This window comes from Capra hircus, chromosome 1 (assembly GCF_001704415.2).
Source record: "Capra hircus breed San Clemente chromosome 1, ASM170441v1, whole genome shotgun sequence".
NCBI classification, from domain to species: Eukaryota; Metazoa; Chordata; class Mammalia; order Artiodactyla; family Bovidae; genus Capra; species Capra hircus.
Window position 1 is genome coordinate 68509895 of NC_030808.1, and position 27692 is coordinate 68537586.

At 43.9% G+C, this 27692-nt stretch overlaps 1 protein-coding gene across 5 annotated transcripts in view; it reads left to right on the top strand.

The window, feature by feature from the left end:
- The window catches only part of LOC102173333 (kalirin), a 513182-nt gene that overhangs the window by 301358 nt on the left and 184132 nt on the right, over positions 1–27692 (top strand). For all 5 annotated transcript variants that reach the window (XM_018045796.1, XM_018045804.1, XM_018045808.1 and 2 more), the window contains exons 7-10: positions 3137–3328; positions 6860–6991; positions 10130–10360; positions 27492–27614. In XM_018045796.1, the coding sequence (XP_017901285.1) occupies positions 3137–3328; positions 6860–6991; positions 10130–10360; positions 27492–27614 (678 nt within the window). The remainder of the gene's footprint in view (positions 1–3136; positions 3329–6859; positions 6992–10129; positions 10361–27491; positions 27615–27692) is intronic.

Here is a 27692-nt window from a genome sequence, read left to right on the forward strand (position 1 = left end):
CAAGGCCAAATTTACCTGTTACTCCAGGCGTTTCTTGACTTCCTACTTTTGCATTCCAGTCCCCTATAATGAAAAGGACATCTTTTTTTGGGTGTTAGTTCTAAAAGGTCTTGTAGGTCTTCATAGAACTGTTCAACTTCAGCTTCTTGAGTGTTACTGGTTGAGGCATAGACTTGGATTACTGTGATATTGAATGGTTTGCCTTGGAAACGAACAGAGATCATTCTGTCGTTTTTGAGACTGCATCCGAGTACTGCATTTTGAATTCTTCTGTTGACCATGATGGCTACTCCATTTCTTCTGAGGGATTCCTGCCTGCAGTAGTAGATATAATGGTCATCTGAGTTAAATTCACCCATTCCAGTCCATTTTAGTTTGCTGATTCCTAGAATGTTGATGTTCACCCTTGCCATCTCTTGTTTGACCACTTCCAATTTGCCTTGATTCATGGACCTGACATTCCAGGTTCCTATGCAGTATTGCTCTTTACAGCATTGGACCTTTCTTCTATCACCAGTCACATCCACAGCTGGGTATTGTTTTTGCTTTGGCTCCATCCCTTCATTCTTTCTGGAGTTATTTCTCCACTGATCTCCAGTAGCATATTGGGCACCTACTGACCTGGGGAGTTCCTCTTTCAGTATCCTATCACTGTGCCTTTTGATACTGTTCATGGGGTTCTCAAGGCAAGAATACTGAGGTGGTTTGCCATTCCCTTCTCCAGTGGACCACATTGTGTCAGACCTCTTCACCATGACCCACCCGTCTTGGGTGGCCTCAAGGGCACGGCTTAGTTTCATTGAGTTAGACAAGGCTGTGGTCCTAGTGTGATTAGATTGACTAGTTTTCTGTGAAGGCTGTGGTCCTAGTGTGATTAGATTGACTAATTTTCTGTGAGTATGGTTTCAGTGTGTCTGCCCTCTGATGCCCTCTTGCAACACCTACCGTCTTACTTGGGTTTCTCTTACCTTGGATGTGGGGTATCTCTTCACGGCTGCTCCCGCAAAGCCCAGCCGCTGCTCCTTACCTTGGACAAGGGGTATCTCCTCACCGCCGCCCCTCCTGACCTTGAACGTGGAATAGCTCCTCTAGGCCCTCCTGGAGGTATGATTCCTGGAATCATACCCGTATAAACAATCTGCCCCAAATCCTTGTTTCACCCAAAGTCTGCTTTGGTGAAACCACAGCAGGAAATTTGGGGGAAATTCAGATCCTTAGAAAACAGAACTATTAAACTAAGTGTATGCCCATCTTCCCCATTTCTTTCCTTCTAATTCAGAGTTGGTCTTTCTTGTCAGTTCTATAAATAGAGTTTAATTTTAAGAAGAATCTTTGTCCTGACTCAGAAAACGGGACCGATAATGATTCCTAAATCTTTGAAGGATATTTATTTCAAATAATAATGGGTAATAATATTTTAGTTCTATTAAGGAAACATGCTACATCAGAAAGGTCTCAGGCCAGTCTAAAGAAAGAAATCACGCATAGACATCAGGATGGATTTGTGCTTAAGTTCTTCACTTAACCCTTTAAACCTTCACAGAGACCTTTTAAATGAAGAGCGACTTTATAAACCTTTCTCAGATTTGGGACAGAATGCTTGAGGTCAGGGACAATGAAGATGAATGGGGATCATGAAGGAAGAGGGAAAAGAAAATAAAGAACCTTCATTAAACTTACCTGCTATTAATGAACTACTGCTGAGCAAATAGAGCCGAGAGAAAATGCCGTTGCCAAAGAATATTTATTATCATATGAGAAGATTTGTAACAAAGAAGAAAGGTATGCCAGCAACCTGCCACCCTAGTCCTTCTTCAGACAGACATTGTGTGAGTCAGAAAAGCTCCTTGCAGGTGCCACAATATTGCTTGATTGTTTTGACACCTCAGACATTTAATAGGAGATAGCAGTTAAAAATAACCATGCTCACTACTGTCTTTGTTTCTGTGGGTTTTCTATTGTCTTGTTTCTTCCCAGAGAGTTTTCTGCTGGCCTAATAAGGAATGACACACATGGTCATGAATTTTTAATTGGCAATCAAAGATGGGAATAAATGTAAACAAAACACAGGGTGAGAGGAGTCAGCAGGGCCGGGAGAACCTCACAGATGCCCTTTTGAGGTCAGGTGGGGAGATGTTCCTAAATCATATAGGGATAAGAAAGAGCTCCATGAGTCTTATTTTTAGTGTGGATATTGTGGCTTCATGTGCTATCTTTCCTGGAGGAGGGCATGACAGCCTCCTCCAGTATTCTTGCCTGGAGAATCCCCACAGACAGAGGAGCCTGGCAGGGTACAGTCCATGGGGTTGCAAAGTCAGACATGACTGAGCGACTAAGCACAGCACATGCTATCTTTGTTTATTCACCTGCTTCCTTGGTGGGGGTAGGAATGGGGGACAGTAAAGTCTTCACTTGGTGGTAGGAAGATGTGTGGTTATCCTGTGACCTGTGTACTTTGCTCTCTGGGCATTGCTGCCCTATTGTAGTAATGCCCTGGGTACAGCCCTCTCCTGAGTTGAGAGAGGTGCCTATTCCTCCTCTTGCTTTTTGCTTTGGTCTGAGCCATTGCTTCTAGTGAGAAACTCTTGGAAATAACCATGTTGTCCTCATGGCATGACCTCATAAGGTGCTTGTGAGGATTATTAAGGTCATCCATGTAAAGTGACTGCATTCATGGGTATTAATGTGCCATGTGCCGCTTTAAGTCCCTTCAGTCGTGTCCAACTCTTTGCAACCCTATGGACTGTAGCCTGCCAGGCTCCTCTGTCCATGGGATTCTCCAGACAAGAATACTGGAGTAGGTAGCCATTCCCTTCTCAGAGGATCTTCCCAACCTAGGGATCAAACCTGGGTCTTCTGCATTACAGGCAGATTCTTTAGTGTCTGAACCACAGAAACTGTGTTGGTCCCCAGAATGGAAAAGCTCAGTTTCTGTACCTGCCATCTACTGAGATTTTAATCTGTAAACAAAGGCCTCCTTTGGGCCCAAAATGGGTATGCTAATATGGCTGATAGAGCCTCTCTCAAACTTTTCAGTTTGGGTAGCCTCCTTCACTATGTACTTCCCCACCCCAGAGTGCTCTGTGGGTGCCCTTTCAGCCTGCCCCACTAAGCACCACTCTCCCTTGCTTCCCAGAATGCCTATGTCAACATCAACCGCATCATGTCTGTGGCTTCCCGCCTCTCAGAGGCTGGCCACTATGCTTCACAGCAAATCAAGCAGATCTCCACGCAGCTAGACCAGGAGTGGAAGAGTTTCGCAGCTGCCCTGGATGAACGCAGCACCATCCTCGCCATGTCTGCTGTGTTCCATCAGAAGGCTGAGCAGGTGAGGCCAGGGGGAACTGCTGCAGCTGCTGTTGGTGGGGAGGGGCAGAGACAGGGCAGGCTGGGAGGGACATACACTGCGGTGTAGAGAGCCCCTCCTCTCTTTTTGAAACACTGAAGACCTTGTTCAGTAGTTGTGAGAAAACCCATGTTCTACCACGGTCATGGCCCCTGTGTACACAGAGAGACATTGATAACTCTTAGTGGCTTTGCTTACATTCAGACAGGAAGGAACCCAGAGCCTGTTTCCGTTCTGCTCACTAGTTTATTGGTGGGTGTGTGTTGACTGCTTAGTTTGCATTCCATGAACATAGACCAAGGAGTGAAACTAAACTGATCATTGAGTTTCATCAGGGAAAAACTAATTTTACATGAAGCATTTGCTGTGGATAATAATAATACAGTGGACATAAATAATTATTATTTGTTGCCATTTACTTACTGGCATTGGCCAGTGACATTATTAACCCATTTTATGGAGAGGAGCAGGGAAGCTCAGAGAGATTAAGTGACCTGCCTAAGATCTAGTGGTGTGTAGGAGCTGACTCTAACCAGCTTAGGAAGAGGCAATGGCTAAATTTTCACAAATTTAAAAAATGAACTGGTTGTTAAACATAGCCATTACTTCAAACTGTATAAGTTTAAATATATCATATTAAAAACAAAGGTAATTAGTACTCAAAATTCATAATAGGTCTTATTATTTTCTATGTTCTTGAGATTATTTCTAATATTTATGTCTATTGTGGAAAAAGTATACAATTGTGTGCTGCTGATCACCTCCTCCCAGCTCCACATTTGGTGATGTCACACTGGTAGCCTGAAATAGACCACGATAGACGTTTTACACCATGGAAATCATCAAGTGTTACAAACCAGTGCTTGATCTGTTGTTTTATTGATTGTATAGAATCTTTAAAAAAATGAGAGAAAAAATATTTTAAAATTTAGATTTAGTGTAAAAATGTGCCCTGTGTAGAGCTGTTACGCTGTGAATAGAACACAAAATTAAGGAAATATTCTTCTGATATTCAAAAATATAATTTCATTCAGCAAAAAAGCCACTTAAAATCACTGATGAATGAGTAACATTCTGACATAAGTCTCCAGGTGTTTTTCACTTTTGTCTTATACCTTAACAGAAGTTGAAATACCAACCAGCTTTTGTGCTGTAACTATATAAGTTTGTCATTTACAAATAGAAGCATCTGTGAGAATTAATTTGTTACATGGAATTTATCATAAGCATTCTATATGCTTCTAAATTTACAGTTTCTTTGTAAATTATGCATGTGCTACACATCTTTTATAGCAGTAAAATTTATAACATACCATTGTATACACACATATATATATCCTGGTTATTAAAAGTTTATTAATACACCATTGTGAAAATCAATCTATAGGTGTCTGGGATCAAGTGTGTCTAACATTAAAGAAAACCTCTAAGTTTCTTTCTTTGTATGACATTTGGTTAGCTCATAGGTAATATAGAGTCAGACACAAGGTCATTCCTTTAATCTCTTCCTCTGTTACCCATCTAGTATGGAAGTCAGCATGGAATAATTGAAAGAGTCTAGGTTTTGATGCCAGACATATGTAAGTTCTGATCATTAACTCTTAGGCAAGTCACCTCAACATTCTGAGCTTGTTTGCTCATCTCTAATGTGGGGATGATCATAAATCTCACAGCACTGTTATAAGAATTAGAAATGGAACATTAGGTGCTTAGTGTGTTTCTTAAATGGTAAACATTACTACTGTGGCTCTATGTTCAACATACTATCCTGGTATGTTTATATTTCCTCCACCCTGTGTCTGATTCTATCTGAGCCTTTCCCAGAGACTGAAATTCTGTGTTATAAGTTAAGAGCAGCCCTACACATTGAGAGGAATCTAGCCTTTTATTACTATTTTTTATGATAATGGTGGTAGTAGCAAATATTCACAACTAATCTCCTATTCTCTCTTCAACCCTATTACTTCAAACTTTGTTCAGGATTTCTCCAGATTGGCAATGGAGATTCAATGCCTCCCTCTCTGTCTCTCTTTCTCTCCTTGAGATGACCATTGTGTGGGGTCTGATATAGGACTCTGGTTAGATTATTACCAAGAAATCCGAAAGGCCTTGAAGAGGTCCTACCCCCATGACTGACATATAACTGTCAAGTTACTTTCGGGTTCCTTGGTAAAATGGTTGTTGATGGAGCAAAGCAGCTTCTGAGATATTAGAAAACACATGCAGATTGATACTGGGTGATACGCAGCACTCTTCCAGAATTGTTAGGAGGTGGCTTAATGCAATATAAACATGCAGAATGAAAAATCAGCCGCCACAGCCAACTGGCCAAGGACTGAAAGCTGATGTAATACCAAGAGGAGGACTCAGGCAGTTGTAGAAGCACACACCCGAATTGAGAGTAACTGGAGAAATCAGCTTTTATTTGCTGCTTCCTGACTTGGATTATTTGGATGAGAAGAAATTTTATTTGTATCCATTTTTTTAAATGCAATTTCTCAAGATTGCCAGTCCTTCAGGGAGACTCATAAACCATGCTTCTTTTTAGCTGGAAAACATACACACGTGCACACACCAAACAGTGGATTCAAGGCTATTTTTTCAATGCATTTATTTAGGCAGCTCTTTATTGTCCTCAGATGGGCTGTTCTAGGCAATGAGATAAAAAGGTGTTTAGGCAATTAATTTAAATGGAGCTGTGCACTCAGGCAAGAAGAATTACAGACAGAACCATTCCAGACTATTGGGTGAAGAATTATCTGCATTTTAGAGGTGTATTTTCCACCCAATAAATCTGAGTGATTTCAGTTAGCTTACCCTTTGTGCATGGAGACCCATAGTCTTCCACAGTTGTTAATTTTAACTTTTAAATAATTTGATTTCTGTCAAGATCTATATCTATATATCACATCCCTGGAGTCACTCTAGACACAGTGCAGTCTGTCCTTAATCTCCCCTCCCTCTGCCAGCCCCTTGGGTTTTCTGACCCGACAAGAATCTTACTGAGTGTTAATCTCCGTCCTCTGTAGGAATGGTCTCTCCAAGTTCCCTGGGGTGCCGGATGGGCCTTTATGAGGCATTCTTTGCTCCTCTTCACAGCTAGATATCCACATTGTAGAGCACGTATGTGTAAATATCCCATTTTGTTATATGTTGACTCTCATGTGTGAGCATGCACAGGATAAACATCTCTCATGTACACATATAATTTAGTGAGCTGTTTCACACGTGTATTTTATAATGGATATAGCCCACTGAACATGAAGACAGCTTCCATCCCCAGCAGTTTCATAGTAGTCATCTTTCTTTGTGTAAACTACACTTTCTAAGTAGGTATTGGGTCTGACTTCTTTCCTGAGGTTGGTGTTTATAGAATTAAAGAAAAAACTCCCCCTTCTGCAGTGGTCTCTGAAAGCTTCCAGAGGTCCAAATGCTTCTTAAAGGTATCTGTCCGTGCCTGTCACTGCCCGCCCCCAGTGCTCCCACACTGACCTAGCTGGCATCTCCTTCCAGTTCTTGTCGGGAGTGGATGCCTGGTGCAAGATGTGCAGTGAAGGTGGCCTGCCATCTGAGATGCAGGACCTGGAGCTGGCGATCCACCACCACCAGTCTTTGTATGAGCAGGTGACCCAGGCCTACACAGAGGTGAGAACCAAGCAGGACGCCCACGGGTCTTGGCTATGTATGGGCGTGGGTGGCAAGAGCACCAGCCTATGAGCTCTGATACAGGCTGGGTTGGACTAAGAAGAAAAGAGGCCATTTTTCTCCTTTTGGAGACATCTTTTAAGATCTTTGATCTGTGAATGATGGTCTCCGCCCAGGAAGCAGAAAAAGGCAGCCATCAGCAGGTACCATGTTGGTGTACATGTGTGCATGCACACACACACCCATGCCCCTATCTCACCCTGTGTGAAGACTGGGCTGTCAGAGGAAGGACTGTAAGAAAGCAAGGCTGTGCTCCTCTGGAGCTTTCTGGGCGGTGAACAGGCCTTGTCACCACTGTTATGAAGCAGCTCATCAAGTAAGTACTAATTTCCTCACTGCTGGGTCCAGAGGACAACTCGCCATGGGGTGGAAATAAGTGTTTGTAGGAGTGAGAAGCTGCTGTGGAAGTGAAAGTCAAACTAAACAGCTCCTCTGCTAGAAAATCGAAGACTGGGAACACGGTACAAGTTAAGGGGGAAACACTTCCTTTTAAAGTAAAAGAAAAGAAGTATATAGGTGCATGTGTGTGAATACACCCAGCCCAGTAAGTTTGTTAACTGATGTGAACTCTGAGGGAGTGGCTGAGGGAGCGACTGAGGGATGTGAAGAGACAGGCTGATGAGGAAAGCTGGATGAGAAGAGGGAAGGGTCTTCACAACTGGCCCATGGATTTTCTTGGGGGAAAGGTCAGCTAAGGCACTGTTTCTCAAAGTGTGTTCCTGGACCATCTGCCTCAGACTCACTTGAGGTGCTTGTTAAAGGTATAGATTCCTGGGCTCCATCCCAGGCTGAATCAGACTGTCAAGAAGTAGGACCTGGAACCTCCATTTCAATAAATATCAACCCAAGTAAGTTTGGTGCTTGTTGAAGTCGAAGAACTAACTAATTTCAACTGAGTGAAAATAAGAGTTTTTGCCACAGTCAAAATGGAGATTTGAATCCTGGTTCCTTCTCTTACCTGTGTGACCTCAAACAAGTTACTTAACCACCCAAAGCCTCATTTTCTTCCTCTGTGAAATGAAAGTAATAACAACTGCCTATAGTTTTAAGAGTTGTAAAAATAATTTGTGTAATCCACTTGGCCCAGTGCCTAGCAATAATAAGTACTGAAAAGGTAACAGTTTTCATCCTTCTAAGAGGCAGAGAGAGGAGAACCAGTGAGCCAAATTCGATCTCACCAGCTCCAGTGCACACAGCCCAAGGCTTTCTCTCAGGACAGAACTGTGCCTCTGCCTGGGGGTCAAGAATCTCTAAATTTACTCTTTATAAAATATAAAAATAGAGCATATAAATGAGAGTAATATTGTACTCACACACTCATGGACTTTGATTATAATATATAGAGAGACACGGCATTTCTCTCAATTAATTCTCGGGCCCTAGCACTGTGGGATGGAGATGCTCCCTTCAAGCCCACTTTAGAAGGCAGTGGACTGCCCTGCCTCCTGCACGTGTGGGCTGAGGCAGAGGACTGGGACTTGGGTTGACTTGAATTTCAGGACTTGGCCCTCCAACTGGAACCACCCAGCCCTGGACAGACCACAGTGCCCAAAAGCAGCATTGCTCAGAATACCCTGAAGAGAGCTCTCCCGGGTATGGCCACAGAATGTGTATCTTATTCATGTCTCTGTTATGGATGAGGTACTTCCTCTCTCCCTCTCCTGGCAATACATTGTAGGAGGGAGCACAGTAGAATGGGGTGGATAGAGTTGGTCATCAAAATGGGTCATTTTCCTCCAGCCAGGCTCGCTCTCCTGTCTCAGCTGCATTCTCCACCTGAATCATGCGTTCTCCTTTCTTAATCATGCTGCAAGTCCCCCATGCACTTCTGTGGCTCCATCAACAGGGGAGTAACTGCAGGCTCTGTGTTTCTGAACCCCCAGCCAAGCTATTATCAGGATGTGCAGGTAGGGGAGGGGAAGCTGCAAGCCCAGCAAATAGCTCCCTATTCATCATCATAAGGCCAGAAGTGGGAGCACACCTCCTCTGCCACATTTTTGGAAGGAAAAGACTGTCTTAACTCTACGTTAACTTTGACTTCATTGTTAACCAGATTAATTTGGGGTCTTAAAATTCCTATCAATTCCCTAGTCATCACTGTTTTAAATTAGAAAGACACATGTTCTTTGGATACTCTGCCAAGCACTGGAGAGCCACAAGTGTCAATCAGATGATACCACTTTCTAGAAATATTGCCAGGAATCTGGTGAGGATTGACAGGGAATGTCACCCCCACTGGTGAGTTTTGGGGAACCCAGGAGCATGGATGTTGTGTCTACAATCTAAGGGCCCCTCCCTATTCTGCATGTTCTGAAAAGACAGGGATGTTACCACTTTCAGGATAAAAAAAGGGGGTTGAATAAAAGGAGAGTGAAAGAAGGATAAATATAAAAGAAAGAAAATGACAAGGAAATAAAGAAGGCAAGACAGAGAAATGATGATGATGATAAAGATAGAATTTGGTAGCCAGTACTACCCACTGGGTTCTGTTCTAAGTACTCTGCTTGTGTTAATTCATTTAATCCTTACCACAACTCTTTGAGCTATGTGCCATTACTATCCCTACCTCACACACAAAGAAGCTGAGGCCAAAAGAGGTTAAGTAACTTGCCTCTAGTCACACACCTAGAAGTTCAGAGCTAGGTAGAGGAAGCTGAGGAAGGAAGAGGCAGAGGGGTTTATGGTGACAACTTATATTCAGGTTTTTTTTTTTTTCCAAAGTGGAGTTCTGTTGCCTAACCTAGTTAGAGAGTCAGTCAAGATATTTATCAAGTACAGAGTGTCAGGCACTGTTCTAGGCATGGAAAGAAAGAAACAAGGCAGAGTACTTGCCCTGAGAAAGCTGAAATTCGAAGAGAGACAGTGATTCAGGGCCTTGAAGACGATGGCTGCAGCACCAGCACCTCCCCAGGCTGCAGGCTGAACACTAGGTCAGCTCTGGTGGCACACTCCTCGGTTGTTATGAATCTGGGTGGGAATCTCCGTTCCAACCAGGGGCCCCAGCAGCTTGCCTTGCCTCTCTCTGTGCCTGCACCCCCCTCCCCCTTCTCCCTTGACTTGACCTTTCTCGTCTTACAGGTCAGCCAGGACGGCAAAGCTCTGCTGGATGTGCTGCAGCGGCCCCTGAGTCCTGGGAACTCCGAGTCCCTCACGGCCACAGCCAACTACTCCAAGGCGGTGCACCAGGTGCTGGATGTGGTGCACGAAGTGCTGCACCACCAGCGGCGGCTTGAGAGCATCTGGCAGCACCGCAAGGTGCGGCTCCACCAGCGCCTGCAGCTCTGCGTCTTCCAGCAGGACGTCCAGCAGGTAGCACCCTGCTCCCCCATCCCGGCATCTGTCACAGGCCAGGCAGGCATGCCTGAGCCCCTCACCGAGGTCATCAGGCCTGGGGATGCCTGATTCATGGACAGAAGAGGGCAATCCAGCCCCCAGCAGCCCCCACCCCCTCCTATACCATCCAGACTTGCTCACTGATGCTTCTCACTTAAGCAGCTTTACAGACCTGGCCTGGGGTTGGGAAGGGAGGCTCAATCTGAGAAGTAGCAATTCTTTGCCGTCATGACTTTGTTTTATTTGGGGAAAGCTTGGCCGTCCCCCAGGCATGAGCTTTCTGGACAGGTCTGGGGAGGGCGGGTATCTGAGCATTGTCAGGGTTGGACCCCCAGCCAGCTCGCTTATCAACCAGGGATGCAGGTAGCCAGCTGGAGCTGGGGTGTGGTGGGGTATAGAGCCTTTAGGGGATTCTTTGGCAAGCTTGATTGGGAAACCAGATTTAAAAGATGGGCTGTTGATAATTGTGTGTTCTGTAATTAGAGGTTACTTCTGGCTTAATCTGTTTCTTGCATTATTATAATAGTTGTAGATTTTATTCTTTACCACAAAGAGTAAAGAAATGGTTATTTTCTAACTATAAAAGGATAGCCTTGCCACAAATACCCTTTTGGATGAAATGACCTGTTCTTTTCTCCTCATACTTCCTTTCTCTGTATCTTTGGGGACCCCTGGGAGCTTTTCTCTGAGGACTAATAGCTGGAGCAGGGGGTGGTTGGGAACTAGAGATGAGAGTTAAGATTTAGTATCATTTCCCTGCTGGTTCACTCCAAGAGGCAAGGGTAGGAGCACTCATGGTCTCAAACTTTTTCTGTGGCCACCTTATAATTTCAGGATTATACACATAAAATAGCATTTCACTCTCCTTCCACACCTCCTGTGATATTGACCAAGTATAGTCAAAAAGTATATCGAAATATACATGGAAAATTGAAAGCTAACTGGACATATCTTTGGAGTGTTGGTTCCCCTTACAGCTGTTGTTAGGGAGATCTTACACTGGGTACCCTGAGAAGGAGATAGGTTTGGAGGGAGGGCAGGGCATCCTATCAGGGGCTGTGACACCCTCTGTGTGTTGGGTTACCACCATGTGGTCAGTCCCAGGAGTAGACAGGCCTCCAGAAGTGCCCCATATTCTTGGGCTGCCCTAACTCCTTTGCAGCCCCTGCCCCCCAGCTAGGGCAGTGAGGAGTCTTCAGAGGTGACACTTTAGTCTCAGGAGAGATGGGAACTGCTGAGGTGCTGGCCCAGGCTCTGAAACCCTCCCTTGTGGGGTTTGCTGGGAATGGAGAAGCAAATGCTTTAGTTGTCTGCTCCTGCCATCTGGAATTGTTCAGATCAGTGTATCAACTCTGAGCACAGGAGACCGCAGGGTAGGTCTGTGAACGAGACAGAGTGAGGTGCCAGCCTCCAGAGGCACACAGAGGGGACGTTACTGTTTGGGTGAACTTTGAGTGACTTCTGGAGATTTCTGTACCGTGGACGATGCAGCTTCCTTGGTGTGCTCGTTGCCTTCCTGCTGTTTTCATGGTTGTTGGATGGGGTAGGATAGATGCTGCAGAGGGGAGGGCTGTGAGGAGGGTGGGGAAAGGCATCCCCATTAGGAGGGCGGCATCTAGACACAGACTCTCTGGAAATAGCGGTTATCAGACTTCTCCGTGGCCACCCTGACATCTACACTGCAGCTGGGGGAAGGTATAACAAAGCTACACTGGTGACTGTTCCACATCATGCTCTTAGAAACGAGCATTTCTGGAATGCAGACCCTATCAGTTCACCTCTATCAGTGAATCACATTGTTGGCACTCAACAAAAGCAATAAGATTATGAGGTAGAAGTAAAGGGGTTTGGATTTTCCATGAGGACTGAATCCCCCAGGGTGGTTAATTCGATTGTTCTTTTCTGGACATGTGAATGTGACTTCTGAAGACATGATGTCATTCAGCCATTGTCCCACTCACTCGCACCAAATATCTGACACTGGGGCAGATATGCAAAGAAGAATGTGATAAACAAGGGCTACTAATTTGTGATGGGTCTCAGATGCTTCCGGACACCCAGCAACCATCAGCATCTGATCAGTGTCTGAGATGGTATTTCAGAGGTCACTGGACATGATGAACTCAGTGGTTCCAGTGACAAATTCGAATTTTGGTCTCCCAGCTCCAAGCCATGCAGGAGCCTGTCGTAGTTTTCACAATGAGATTGGGACAAGTAGTTTCCTTTCTCTGTGCTCCCACAATTATGTAATTATATTTAATTATATATATATACACATATATATGCACACACATACTTCCCAGGTGGCACTGGTGGTAAAGAACCCACCTGCCACTGCAGGGAAAGTAAAAGACTTGAGTTTGATCCCTGGGTTAGGAAGGTCCTCTGGAGGAGGGGACATGGCAACCCACTCCAGTATTCTTGCCTGGAGAATACCATGGACAGAGGAACCTGGTGGGCTACATTCCATAGGGTTGCAGAGTGTCAGACATGACTGAAGCAACTTGGCATGCATGCATGCATCCACATACATAAAAAGTAATTTAACACAAAAGTCAAAGTGCTATTGAAGTTTTATATATTTGTCATTTTTTTAATTTTTCATTTTTCTATCTCTTCTGTTCCAGTATCTACTTGAGAGCAGAAGGCATGACTGCTGCTTCTCTGTGCCCCTTACAACTCTTAGCTGTCTGGCATAAAGCTGGAGTTCTTTTTATATTTGCTGACTTGAGCTGAAATTATCATTGGAGAACCCCAGTTTCTGCTTCTATGACTTGAACACCATCTAACCCTCCTTCCCAGCCTATTCAATAGTTGCCAGTGAGCAGCTGGGGTCTGCATGCAGGAATTGTGAAAGTCTGAAGGGTCCCAGGTATTTACTTACAGCCCCAGGCAGAGGACTCAGGACATAACATTAGTGCTACAAAGCATCTTGGTGCCCATCAGCTATTCAGCAAGTGTGGACCTGGGCAGGGAGCCCAGCACTGCACGAGGTTCTGGCAAGATGTCTGCTTAGACAGAAAGGCAACAAAAGATACACACTTGAAAATAGAAAGTTCCATGCTACCTGAGCATGCGAGGCAGGTGCATAGCAATCAAGTATTAATGGGAGAGGCCAAGGTGCAAGAAGTCAGAGTTGGTGTCTTGAAAGAGGAGAGAATTGATTAACCATATAGTCTGGATCCAAGACTCCTGAGCACATGTGGGGTTGAAAGAAGTTTACTCTACAGCTTAAGTGGGAAGCTTGTGAATGAGCATCAATGGCTGGGGCAATATAGCACTGTGGATAAAAAGCATGGGCTCTGGAGCCAGACAGCCTGAGTGTAAATCCTGCTCTGACAGGTCTTGGCCATGGGACCTTGGGCAAGTGACTTCACTCCTGGTGCTTCAGGTTCCTCACCCCTAAAATAGGAAACATCACATACCTATCTTTTTGGACTGAATGAGATGCGAGCACAGTGCCTGCCTAGCATGTAGTAGATCCTCCAGCAGGATTGCCTGGGTTTAGTCACATCTTCTCTGAGTAGTACTTGGGTGCCCTCTGATGCTTGCACTGTTGGGAACTCCCAGCCTGGTTCCTTTGTTTCTACAATAGCCACTGCTTCGTGAATCTGTTGAGTTTCATTTCATTCAGTGATAAAAATCTCAGAACTGCTAGGGACTGGAAGAGCACCCAGTCGGAAATTGAGTCCCAGAGATGTAAAGCAACTTGGTCATAACCACACAGCTAGTTAATGGTAGTTCCAGAACCAGAACCTAAGTCTTCTGGCTCCCAGTCCAGGTATCCTACAGAAGTCACATGAGAAAGGAGCCTGGCAGACAGAGAAGGAGAACAGAAGAGAGACAGGAGTGATACATACAACCTAACAGAGAGAGAGGAAAGACACACACCCACACACCCACACCCACACCCACACCCACACACACACACACACCCTGAAACAGGGAGAGAGAGGAGAGACAGGGACTGAGGGGGATGGGAAAGAAAAGGATAGATTTAAAAACAGAGATTAGAGAAACAGATATACATGGGCTGGGAGGAGAAAGAGGAAGAGGAAGGTGGGGCAGAGACAGAAGAGAGACAGGGACTCCTGCTTGTGGAGAGGGGAGGGAGAGCCAGCCAACCTCTCCTTGTGCCTGACTCCTCATCTCATTGCCATTTCTGGGGAATGGTCTTTCCCAAGCAGGATTACCTTGTCCAAAGCGTGGGGTAAAGCAGAGAGGTTGAAATCAAGATAGACACCCGTGAAAACAAGATTTCATTTAAACATTATGTAGCCAGAATTGGCCTGACACATTATCTCTGTGCTAGCTCTTCTTTGGGTCCCAATAGGAGGTGTCCTTTTACCATTCTCTTCCCCTCTGGGCTTGGAGGCAGTGAAAATAAGTCTCTGAGGATCAGACTGGAACTTGGGTTCATTAAGATGCAGAAATGCATGGACAGGGCACAGCTGCCCTAGTATTGCTAGTGGAATGATTTTCAGTGCTATTGGTTTTCCAGTGTAGAGTAGAACAGTACTAAAAGTGAAAGTGTCGGTCCTCAGTTGTGTCCAACTCTGCAACCGCATGGACTGTAGCCTGCCAGGCTCCTCTGTCCATGGGATTTCCCAGGCAAGAATACTGGAGTGGGTTGCCATGCCCTACTAAGCAGTAGCCAAAAGAGCATTTCACAATATCAGCCAACTTATCTTTCCACCATGGGCTCCTTCCGAGCCCAGATAGACCTAACTTTGTTGAGAAGAACAAGGAGTAGCTAGTCTTGATCTTTCTGATAGATGCAAATTCCATTCTGTTTTTTCATAGCCAGAGCAACTATCATGAGTATCTCTGTAAGCTGTCTTATTCTACCTCCTTTTCTTCTTCTCCTTGCCTGTGGTGCAAGAATAAATTGGTAAAGTATTTTGAAACACCTGTGTGCAAGGCCCTGTGCTAGGAGCTGGGGGTCCCTGGCCTGAGAGAAGACATATGTACCTGAGAATGTATCAATGGCATGTGTCTATCTGGGTTTAGGGCCAGAGAAGCAAGACAACAATGGGCTGGTGGAGTCAGAGCAGAAAAATTTCCCATGGTTGGAATGTCATTTGCACTGGTCCTTGGAGCTCAGGCAGAGGATCTGGGGATGATATTCCTGGGGATAGCCAGGAAGCGGAGAGCTAAGAGTTATAGCCAGGGGACAGGGAAGAGGAAATCGAACTGGGTGCCTGCTCTTGGCAGTGATAGCAGGAGGTCAGGCTGGAGGGGTTAGGAGTGGTCTAGGGGGGGACATGACCTGTTTGAGGTTCCAGTGCCCGCCCTTAAGAACAATGTGTTTTGCTTTTAAGTGGTCCAAAAATGAGCTTAGGGAGGGGCAGTAATAACAGAATTTTCTGGCTCAGTGACTTTCCATTCTGAATGAATGCATTAATATTAAAATCCGTAGTTCTGTACTACAAAGGAATCTCACCTGTTTCTCTCAGTTTTTACTGAAGCCTCATATGAAAAGCTATAGCTTTTACTGTGTCAGTTCCTGCCTGCCAAACAGTGTGTAAAAAGGATTTGATGGTAATTTTTTCAAACTCCAGATAGTCGATCTTTTACTAGCTATAGTGACTAAAGCCCCTTAATCATACTAAACCAGTTTGGGCATTGTATAATCCAATTAACAACTTTGCATAATAAAAGGTGAGCACTTTAGGTTACAAATTGCATGCTTAGGGAAAAATGACTGGAATGATGATGGGTCTAGAAATGAACTCTTCTTGTAAAAAGGAAGGATTAAAGCCTCCGAGAAGGAAAATGCTCACCCATGGCATACATAGTCCCAGGTAGATGGGGAAACACACACAGCAGGAATCATTCTCAAAAATCTGAAATGCCAACTGGTGGTAGTTGGTGGGTATGTCAGGGAGGAGATTCCAGCCCTGAGATTTTTTTTTCCTGAGATTAAATGTCTATAAACGTTTTATTACTCATAGCTCATGATTCATCTTTATGAGCAATTGAATATCTAATCACTTCACTTATCTTATTTAATCTTCCAACACTATAAAGCAGGTAATAGTTTGGTCTTCATCTTACTGATAAGGAAATTGAGGCTTAGAAAGGTTAAGTAAACTTGTACAAGGTCACATAGCTAGTGGCAGAGGAAGGATTTAAACCCACTTTCACCAAATTTCTAAGTTCATGCTCTTAGCCTCTCTGCTGTGCCCTGGGCACTATGCTAGATGATGGGAATGCAGAGAGACACAGCCCCTGCCCTTGAGGAGTTTATAAGTTAGTGCTGGAATGTCATTGCTCAAAGGGCCCAGATAGATTATTTGGTCCCAAAGGATGGGACTTGCCCAAGGTTGCATAACTGCTGACAGATGAGATTCATTCCCAAACTGCCTGTCCAGTAAGACTCACACAGGCAATCACACTCACACTCAAACGCTCTTTTCCACCTGCTCCATCATTATAAAATGGCCTGCTATGGTTATTTATCTCTAACACAATGCCCGTAAAACAAGCCCTACCCATTCTCACTTATTTTTCACAACCATAATTACATTACCTCACCATTGTTGGTGGTTTTCTTTGTTGGTGGTTTTGAGTATCTTGAATAATTTCCATTTGCCCATGGTAGTATATAGCAGTATTAAAACTCTCAATTAAATTTTGATGGTGATAATCCAGTCATTCAAATATGTTCAAGTAGACAACAGATGATTCTTTGGGCAGAGTGGGTGTCCAGAAAGTGAGCAGGTTTGGGCTTGGCCAAACTGGGGGAAGTAGAGAGGGGAGAAACAGAGGGCTCCACCAGTCAGCGTTGCTTTCTGACTGGAGTGGGGATGAGGAAGCTTTCTCATCTGACTCTTTGGTGTCACTGATCTTAGAGGGGCACTCTATCCCTCTCCCTGTGGGAGGAGGCTGGTACCAAAGGATATGTTCAGTCTTCTCCGTGTACTCTCCAGCTAGAATTAGCAGGGCTGGGGAGTGGGCCTTGGAGGCCTGCCTCTGATGTTCAGACCCCCCTGCCTGGAATTTCATGGACCCTTAGTACCCCTTACACTCTACACCTCTCCCCCCTTCCTCTCTGCCCTGCTTTCCACCTTCTGTTCCCTTCCCTGTCATGGTCTTCTCCTTTGGTGCTTACTCTGATTTTCTGTTCTGACTGAACAGTGGTCATTCTGTGATGAACACCTTCCAAGGAAGGATTTGGGTCCCTCCCTCTGGCAGGCGTGGGAAGCTGGTGGGTCCTGAGAAGCTGGTGGTGAGAAGAAGTCCCTCCCCAAAAGTTACTGAGCCTCGGGGCTTTCTTGAGCTACTGTAATTTTAAACACCTTTAATGTCCTCAGTTCCCCTTTTATTGTTAACAAGTGACTAAACAACATTCAAAAAAACCAAGGTCATGACATCTAGTTCTATCACTTCATGGCAAATATGTGGGGAAAAGGTGGAAACAGTGGCAGATTTTATTTTCCTGGGCTCCAAAATCACTGTGGATGGGCAGTAACTGCAGCCATGAAATTAAGACGCTTGCTCCTTGGAAGAAAAGCTATGACAAACCTAGACAGCTTATTAAAAAACAGAGACATCACTTTACCGACAAAGGTCCATATAGTCAATGCTACGGTTTTTCCAGTAGTCATGTACAGGTGTGAGAGTTGGACCATAAAGAAAGCTCTGTGTGTGTGTGTTAGTCACTCAGTCGTGTCCGACTCTCTGTGACTCCATGGACTGCAGCCTGCCAGGCTCCTCTGTCTGTGGAATTCTCCAGGCAAGAATACTGGAGTGGATTGCCATTTCCTTCTCCAAGAGAAGGCTGAGTGCTGAAGAATTGATGCTTTTGAATTGTGGTACCGGAGAAGACTCTTCAGAGTCCCTTGGACAGCAAGGAGATCAAACCAGACAATCCTAAAGGGAATCAATCCTAAATATTCATTGGGAGGACTGATGCTGAAGCTGAAGCTCCAGTATTTTGGTCATCTGATGTGCACAGATGACTCATTGGAAAAGTCCCTGATGCTGGGAAAGATTGAGAGCAGAAGGAGAAGGGGGTGACAGAGGATGAGATGGCTGGATGGCATCACCGACTCACATGAATTTGAGCAAATTCTGGGAAATATCAAAGGAAGGGAAGCCTGGCATGCTGCAGTTCATGGGGTTGCAAAGTGTCAGACAGGACTTAGTGACTGAACAACAAGGCAGCCACCATCCAAGGACATTTCTGATAAACATGTACTCAGCGTGTCCTTGACCTCAACGTGCTGTGTCTGGAGCTTTGAATGCCAGGCTAAAGGATAAAAGATTCACACCTTGTAACTAGTAGAGAGCTAGAAAAGATTCTGACCAGAGAAAACATGTTATCAGAGTGAAGGGTAGAGGTAATTTTGTGCCAGCAGAGGACTGAGTTGGAGTGGGAAGATGGTGGGATCATAGTCATTGACCGAAGTGATGGGAACAGAGTGGATATGAGAGTATTTATGAAAAAGCATCACTGAAAATTGCTGTCCATTTTGTTATAGAAAGCAAAGGAAGTGTCAGGTATGAATATGGAACTGTATTTTTCCAAGTGTGGTTCTTGGACAAGTTAAAGAACCCAACTCAGGTCCACTTGTCCAATGTGGAGCAAAGCCAATGAACTGACACTGCCTAGAGAAGGAAAGAAAGTACAGTATTTATTGCAGGGTGACCAGCAAGGACAACAGGAAGCTGGTGCTCAAAAGACCTGAGCTCCTTAAATAGTTCTCATGGAAGAGCTTTTAAAGGCAACATTGGGAGTACACACACAGGGTATGTGATCAGTTCATGGACATTCTTCTGATTGTTTGGTGGTGAGGTAACAGGGTGATGTTTCGAGAATCTTAAATATCAACCTTCTATTTCCATCCAGTCTGGGATCTACTGCTTGTGGTCAGCATGTAATCACCACCCTCCACTGGATGAGGGGTGGGGGTCTTAGTTTCTGCAGAACAACTCAAAGATATGCACCAGATTGTTATCCGTATCCCTTCAGGAGGAACAGGAGTCCTGTAGCTCTGTTCTAACCATTAACTACATGAGCCTCCTCTTTGAAACTTGAGGAAGGCCAAACAAGAACTAGGGACATGGAGAGGCTTTTTGTACCTGAAAGGGCCTTGAAGATCCTACTTGTTTCAGTTCCCCCTTTTCTTTGATATTCCTCAATCCTGAGAGGAACAGGGGTGGGATAATAAAAGGAATACAGTTTTGGATAGAGAAGTTAAAAACTCGGTTTAGGAGGGGACTTGCCAGGGTTTCAGATCTCTGGCATTAAGATCATCTGGGCAGAGTTGGGGCTTGTTAAAAACAGATTATCTGGTCCTCTTCCACACTATTTAGCTCAGAATCTGTGGATAACATGGTGCCTATGTTTTAGAAAGAACCCCAGGTGATTCTGAAGCATTCTAAAGTTTGAGAGCCTCTGACTTGAGAGATTCAGTCCTTAGTAATGAAAAGTGTGGTGATACCATAAACAGGAATCAAGGCACCGTGGTGAGGAGATGCTCTCAGGGAGCTGCCAAGGACAAAGACGAGTTCCAGTCACCCCAGCCTGTTGGGCTGGCCAGAGTGGAGGGGCAGGGGAGGAAGACTGCTGGTCTCCTAGCTGGCCTCCACCTGGCATCACATGTGTCAGGAGATAGGACCATGGTTCTCAGGGGAAGATAATCTGTTCACCTGCTAATGAGTTTCAGCTGAGTCCTCTTGGAAAAATGATGGCTTTCCCTGCCATAGCAAGACATTTATTTTGACCATACTTGTTCCAAAAATGGGACAGAAAATGAATTGCTGATAACTGATAATTGCTGATAATTGGGCATTTCAAGTGTTGCCCACATGCTCTCCAGTCACAGCCAATGGGGAGCAGGGTGGTGTTGGCAAAGGATGAGCCATTCCCCTTTAGAACTAACATGCAGTGTGCTGTGTAAGGAAGCAGAAATAATGATTTGATGGGCTGTCCTGGGTTCTCTCACACATCATGTGTACTGGAGCCTTTAACAGGACAAAATGTATTGTTGACACGTGATGACGTGTCAGCTCTCCTTCCTGAGCTCAGAATAATGGCTTCTACAGAGTTGAGGGCTGGGGCTGGGAGGTAGGAGCTGAGTGGGGCAGTTCTTCACTTTATGGAAAACATCTTGCCTATTTTATCAGGGATCAGATTATTACACAAAATTAATAACATATTTCAAATAAGATGATTGATCAGAGAGAGCCAGGGAGGGAATCAGAGAGTTGGAATTGTGATTTCACAACTGTTTGCTAAACATCTTCATTTCCTTTCGTGGTTTTGCCCTTCATCACACAGAAGGTTCTCACATCAGATTGGTTAATTCACTGATTTATTGAGCTGATGTTCTTTGAGGACTTAGCAGTAAACCAAACAAAGCTCCTGCCCATGTGGGGCTTATATTTAGGAAGTAGAGAAAAACACTACTGCAAACAAACAAATATGTCATAGGTGCTATGTGATAGCCAGTGAGCTAAATGAATAAGCCATGGAATGTGTTTAAGAAAAGGTTCCAAGCATCCTAGGGAGGTGGGAATGGGGTTCAGGATTGGGAACACATGTACACCTGTGGCGGATTCATGTTGATGTATGGCAAAACCAATACAGTATAGTGAAGGAAAATAAATAAATAAAACAGAAAAAAAAAAAAGAAAGAAAAGTTTCCAAGTATGTGAAATGGAACCTACACAGTCCTTGGGGCCAGAATGAGCTAGATGCATTCATGAAAACAGGAGAATGGTCAGAGTACCATGGTGAATCAGGGGAGAAGGGAGAAGAACCTAGGTTCCTCTGTAAGTTATGATGCCCTTAATTTATTATGGTGCACATTTTAATGATGCTTTAGATACCTAAACCACTCACAGGTAAACAGAGCTTAGATACCAACTTAAAACTTTGTTCAAAGGGTCCTCCTGCATTTTAAGTTGGAGTTCTCCAGTGTTAAGTGAAAGTGAAGTCGCTCAGTTGTGTCCGACTCTTTGTGACTGCATGGACTGTAGCCTGCTAGGCTCCTCCATCCATGGGATTTTCCAGGCAACGATACTGGAGTGGGTTTCTATCTTCTTCTCCAACATTAAGATTCTGTCATATTAGAAGAATCAAAAAAATCAGAGTCCCAGGACAGGAAGCAGCTACACCTTTGATTTTCTCCCATTAACTTGGTTGCATGCATGCCCACTGTTCAGAAAATATAATACTTCTCTTCAAAAGGACTTTTCTGTTCTCCTTAGCAGCTAGAAATAACTGTCTCCTCCCCTGAAAAACAGAGTCTTGATTGTATACTGGTTGGAATAAACACAATTAGATGAGGAAGAAAGGGGGTGATTAGGGAATTATGCATAATGGCAGTTAGATTGGCTCCTAAATCCAGTTCAGGATGTGAGTGTCTCCCTTGGAAAAGGCTGTTCTGGGAAAGGACTAATTCTGGTGGAAAAGTTGGGGAAAGTTGGGGCATGAGAAAGGAAGAACTCTACAAGTGGTTTGCAAGATTACCTGCCTGCTGTTGTGGTGAGGAGTCCTGAGCTGAGCAGGACTACTGTCCCCAGTGACAGGCAAAGAACAGGCCTCCGGCTGAATGGGTTGGCACAGCTTTCCCCGAGACAGTAGGCTGCCATGCTTGCACTTGACAGTTCATGTCTATAAGTATTCATTGAGTATCTCCTGCGTGTGCAAGGCTGATGGGGATACTGCGGGCAAGCAAGTGATGAAAGGGTAGCATATAATGGTGAAAACTTCGTACTTCTTCAGGAACCACCTGCAGAGTGAGACAGTGCAGAGGGAGGATACACACAAAGGGAGAACTTTGAATGCAGGCTGTGAGAGGTACTGAAAGAGAGGGTCCTATCTAAGGAGTATGGAGCTAGAGGCATTCAGAGTCATACGTTGAGAGGATGAGTCTGAGTTGACTTCAGCATGTCTTAACAAACCCCTCTGCCAAGTACCATGCTATGTCCAGGAATCACAGAGAGGTCAGAGTCTAGTGGAAGAGACCAGCCTGTGGGCAATAATTATAGTTTGAACAGAGCAGAGAAGAGTGATACCACCCCCAGCCTGAGTGGGATGTTAGAAAAGACTTTCCAAAACTAGAGATTTTGAGATGGTGCTTAAAGGATAAATACAAAGGAGCCTGGGAAGTAGATGTAGGGAGAAAAAGAGACATTTCATGTGAAGTGAAAAATAGCAAGAACAAAACTCAGAAGGTAACAAGCAGTTTTAGGGATATTGAGAGGTGGGACAGGAATTCGTTGGAGGTGGGGTTTGGGGTGGGTGGGGCTGGTCACAGAGGACTTCACATGTCATGTTAACGCTTCCCTCATAGCTCAGTTGGTAAATTATCTGCCTGCAGTGCAGGAGACCTGGGTTCAATTCCTCGGTGGGAAAGATCCCCTGGAGAAGGAAATGGCAACCCACTCCAGTATTCTTGCCTGGAGAATCCAATGGACAGAGGAGCCTGGTGTGCTATAGTCCATGGGGTCGCAAGAGTTGGACGCAACTTAGCAACTACACCACCACTACCAAAAATTATACCCCAGTGAAATGCCTTCAGGAATGCAAGGGTTAATTCAACATAAGCCTAACTTTATAATTCTTCAGATGGATTTCATATCCCTAATTTTTTTTTATCATTGGGATCCAGCTATATTAATAATTTATAGTTTATTTTTAAACCTTCGTATATAAAATTACTCCTTTGAAATTAAAGGCACATCTTGCCAGAATCAGACTGAGAACTATCATGAGGTGCTACTTCCCACTCAAATTCATTCACACACCTGTCATTTATCAAAACCAGAATGTGAGTATGAAAACTGAAAGAAAGCATGAAAAAATCTGTCATCTGCTGTCCCTTGTGACTCACTTGCTTCTGCACCAGTGACAAGTTCCTCTTCCACCCAGTTTTTCAAGCCTTTCTCCTGGAGGGATTAACCTTCCACCTGCTTCTTCATCACCCCCATGCCCAGTCACCAAATCCTAGCCATTCTGTCCCCTAAATATTACTCAAACCTGCCTCCTCACAGACACTGCCATTGGCCTCATCTGAGCTATTGCCTCTTGTCAGGATTTCTGTAGGAACTTCCTATTTTCCTACCCATGTTCCTGCCTTCATCCAATCGATTCTCCACAAAGCAGTGAGAGCAATAATTTTTCAATCAGATCTGATGGTGTCTTCCTCCTCCTTTAGCCCTTCAGTGGCTCTTAGGCCAAACACTGGAATGAAGCTCAGCCCACCAAGGCTTAGCTCTATCTGGTACCTGCCTTCTCTGGGCGCATTTCCTACTAAAGCCTACTTCAGCCATGCTGATCTTTGCAGCTGCTAACTTGGTGAAGTCCTACTGTCTCTCGGGTCTCAGCTAAACCTCACTTCTTCAGAGTGAGCTTCCCTGACTGTTGGCACTTTTCACCCTTGCAATTAATGACGAATTGTGTGGTTTCATATCTAGTGCTCATTACCCACCTAGACTGAGTTCCGAGAGTCAGGGCCAGCCCTGCCTTGTTTAATCCTGCACCTTGGGCCGTCCTCTGGCCTGACACTAGGCCACCATAGACTAACAATATATACTTATTAGAGTATGTGAATAGCCATATCCCACACATGCTTCTCTGCATCCAGAGGACCCTTCCTTCAGACAAAAAATAAAAGGAAAACCTCCTATTGTTGGAAACACTTAGATACCAATTCAAAACCATCAATAGTATCATTACCTATCATCCTGTACTATCCTAACTATAACTGATAATTGACTGTTTTAAGTAGGATCTTGTAGATGAGAGAAATTAAATAAAGGGGCACAAATAAGGGGTACCTTGATGGGTGCTTACACTTTGATAGGGTCCAGGGTGAGGCTAGAAACTCAATTTATTCTTCAGCCAGTGATGTTCAGGTTCTGGGTCTCACTAGACTTCCGATGCTGCACATTAATTTACAGTGTGTCACTAATTGCCAGGCACTGCTGGTGTCTGCTCACAAGCACATTTCTCTGCTATGCAGTACATGTTAGAACCCTGTATCACCAGGGTTGGGGACCATGAAATCAAAGGTCAAGAGAGCTTATGAACTGTCTGAAACAAAATCGTCAGAAATTATCATTTTGAACAATTCATTGATTACATTTATCTGTCCTCAGGTACTTTTTCAGTCTCTATGTATTACTAAAGTAATTTTATTCCCTTCCTAAAGCTTTTGCTTTTATATTTGTTAAACTGATTTCCCTGCAGTCCCTGAATCCTCAGTGAGGTTACACTGTTTTCCCCACAGCTCCAGTTCTAATGAAAGAAGTTAGACTAAATGGAGACAATGTAACATCACAGAGCAAAGTTATGTTTAAACTAAGTAAAAGCCCCTTAAATATGAAATAGACTTTAAGTGGTTAAATTTGAGCTAATTAAGTAAACTGTCACTAAGGGAAAATGAATTGACATTTTAAAGAAAGCAAAATAACTGAAACAGGAAACAAACTGCTTTTAAAAGAAAATGTTTAAAAGTTGTGAAAACACCCTCAGGGAGTATAAAAGCTAACTGTGAACTAGTACATCTGAAACATTTCTCTCTAACCAATTTGCTTTAGAATATTATTTAGAATATTTATTGAAAATGAAATAGATTGAAATTTTAGAGATTGAAAATGAAAAGGAACAAAATAAGATTCATGAGAAAACTGCCAGAGAAGTAGGTCACACTTAACTACTAAAATTTTTTTTTAAATTATGATCTGAAAAATATGTCATAAATTCCAAGCACTCGTGAAAAGCTACAAGACAGCTCTTTTGTATATAAAAATTATCTCCAAGCTTCAGTTCATTCTCAAAAGGGGATTAATGAAAGTTTAAATATGCATAAAAATTATAAAGTTGCACCATCCATGGTGCACAATATATGGGAAAATTTGTGACTAGAAATGTTTATCTTTGGCTTTGCATGCTAATACCCATCATTCCTTTTACTGTACAGAACTGTGGATCAAATTGTGGTAAGTCAAGTAAAAATGCACTCTCCTGATTTTTTTTTGCTGAAATATCACCATAAGTAACTCAAAAGAAAAGTAGGCTCTTCTTTATTCTGAGAAAGGGATATTTAAAGTTCCTTTCAGTGCTGCTTTCAGTGTTTGCAAAAGGTAAAAATTCAGTTCACTTACTATTGCAATTTCTTTCTGCAGATGTGCCTCCAGAATATTAAAAAGTATTGTCAGATTTTTGTTAGTGTTTAAAATCTTTTTGATTGAAGTATAGTTGATTTACAATATTGTGTTAGAGTCAGGTGTACAGCAAAGTGATTCAGTTTTATACATATATATTTTCAGATTCATTTCCATTATTGATTATTACAAGATATTGAATATAGTTTCCTGTGTTATATATAAATTCTTTTTGCTAAAATGTTTAAGCTCTTTACACTAAATGTTTAGATAAAGTCATTTTTGAAAAGGCTTTTTTCCCCTTTATTTTCATGGATGATTACCTGACATGGCTTTGTACCATGTACTTTTGTTAAACCTCATTTTTATATTTATATGTGCTTTTCTCTAATACCATCTTGGTATGACTTTATGATATTGAAAGTTTCCATACTTCGTACAGTTGCAGACATTAATTTATCTCAAATGTCAGAGGCTGTGAAGCCAAAGGCTAGCTTCTGTAGAACCAGAACTCCCATGCCCGCAATCCAGGCAATGATTTGGTCTCTCTGCTTACCACAGGACAATCTGTAAAAGAAACAGCATTAAAGTACCCTTTAAACAGGCCTAGTCCATCTGAATCATTTTCCCAAAAGTCCTTCTAAAATCTGGGAAAACTAGTACCTCATTAATCAAATGTTTAGCTGAAGTTTACTGTAGTAGGAGCAGAGTCAAATTAGTTGAATCTTGGCAGGGTCTGCAACAGGTGTGTCTGCCCTGCAATTCTGATTTAATTGTGGCCATTTGATTTATTGAGTGCCAACTTCTCAGAGCCCAGATGAACTGCTTCCCTTCTCTCTGGGAGACCCACATTTTTGTGACGGAGGCCTGGCATGCTGCGATTCATGGGGTCACAAAGAGGCAGACACGACTGAGTAACTGAACTGAACTGATGTGGACAAATGCAAAAGGGACTCCAGGCTTTGATCGTGCCTATATTTCAAGGGTTTTACTAAGGGGCACCCACTCCTCCTGTCAAGTGACCCTCAGGACAACACATTTTCTCACCTTCTCAGCATTCCCTCACCCATCCTTCTACTGCTTCAGTCACCTCTTTTTCAGCTGCCCTCAACTCCAGGGAAAATGTCTTAAGGCCAACCACTAGACCTTAAGTCTGGAGAACATGGAGTCTCTACTGCTACCCAACAGCATCAGCGATGCTAAAGACCTTTATTTGGTTGATTGGTTGATGCTGATTGAGGAGAAAGATGAAAAGAAGCCAGAGAACACAGCTGTCCTGGTGATTGGCTATCTTTGGTACAGTTCTAGTTGGGGATTGGCTACTCTGGACTTTACCCCCAGAATTAGGGAGGGAGTCCCAGGAGAACAATGAGGCAGGGTCCCCATGACTTAGTGCCACTTCCATGAGCACATTTGTGGTGGAATGAGAGCCAAGGAGCTGCCCTGACCTGGCACTGCCTGTGTGTGTGCTCAGTGGTTCATTGATGTCTAACTCTTTTGTGACCCCATGGACTGTAGTCTGGCAGGCACCTTTGTCTATGGAATTTTCCAGGCAAGAATACTGGAGTGGGTTACCATTTCCTACTCCAGGGGGATCTTTCTGACCCAGGGATTACTGCCTAACTTCCTGCAAATGTGTCTAATTTTGTGGTTGGAGTCAAAAGTTGTGAGAGGGTTAAACTGTGTCTGGCGGTCTATGTAGCTTGTTTAAAATAATGGGCTTATTAAGGCTGAGAAAACTGAACAAGTAATGAGAGGATATTCTGGAGATCAAAGAGGAATAACTGAACTTAGTTAAGGGTGGGATTATTATATTGCCAATGACAGTAATGAAATCCCTGTGTCTATCATGGATTGAACATTTCCACCTAGACTGCCACTTTCTAATTGGGATGGGACTCTGATAGCCTCGCGGTCACACACGTTGTCACATGTCTTTCCTTTTGCCGAGAAGTCATTGTTTCTGTCTTCCTTCTCTGACTAGGTGTTAGATTGGATTGAAAACCACGGCGAGGCCTTTCTCAGCAAGCACACAGGGGTCGGGAAGTCTCTGCACCGAGCTCGGGCCCTACAGAAGAGGCATGATGACTTCGAAGAGGTGGCTCAGGTGAGATGCTGTGAACGGTTGTATGTGTTTGGATCCTGAAGAAGGAGACCAGGGCTGTGGCTTTGGTGTTTGGTGGGG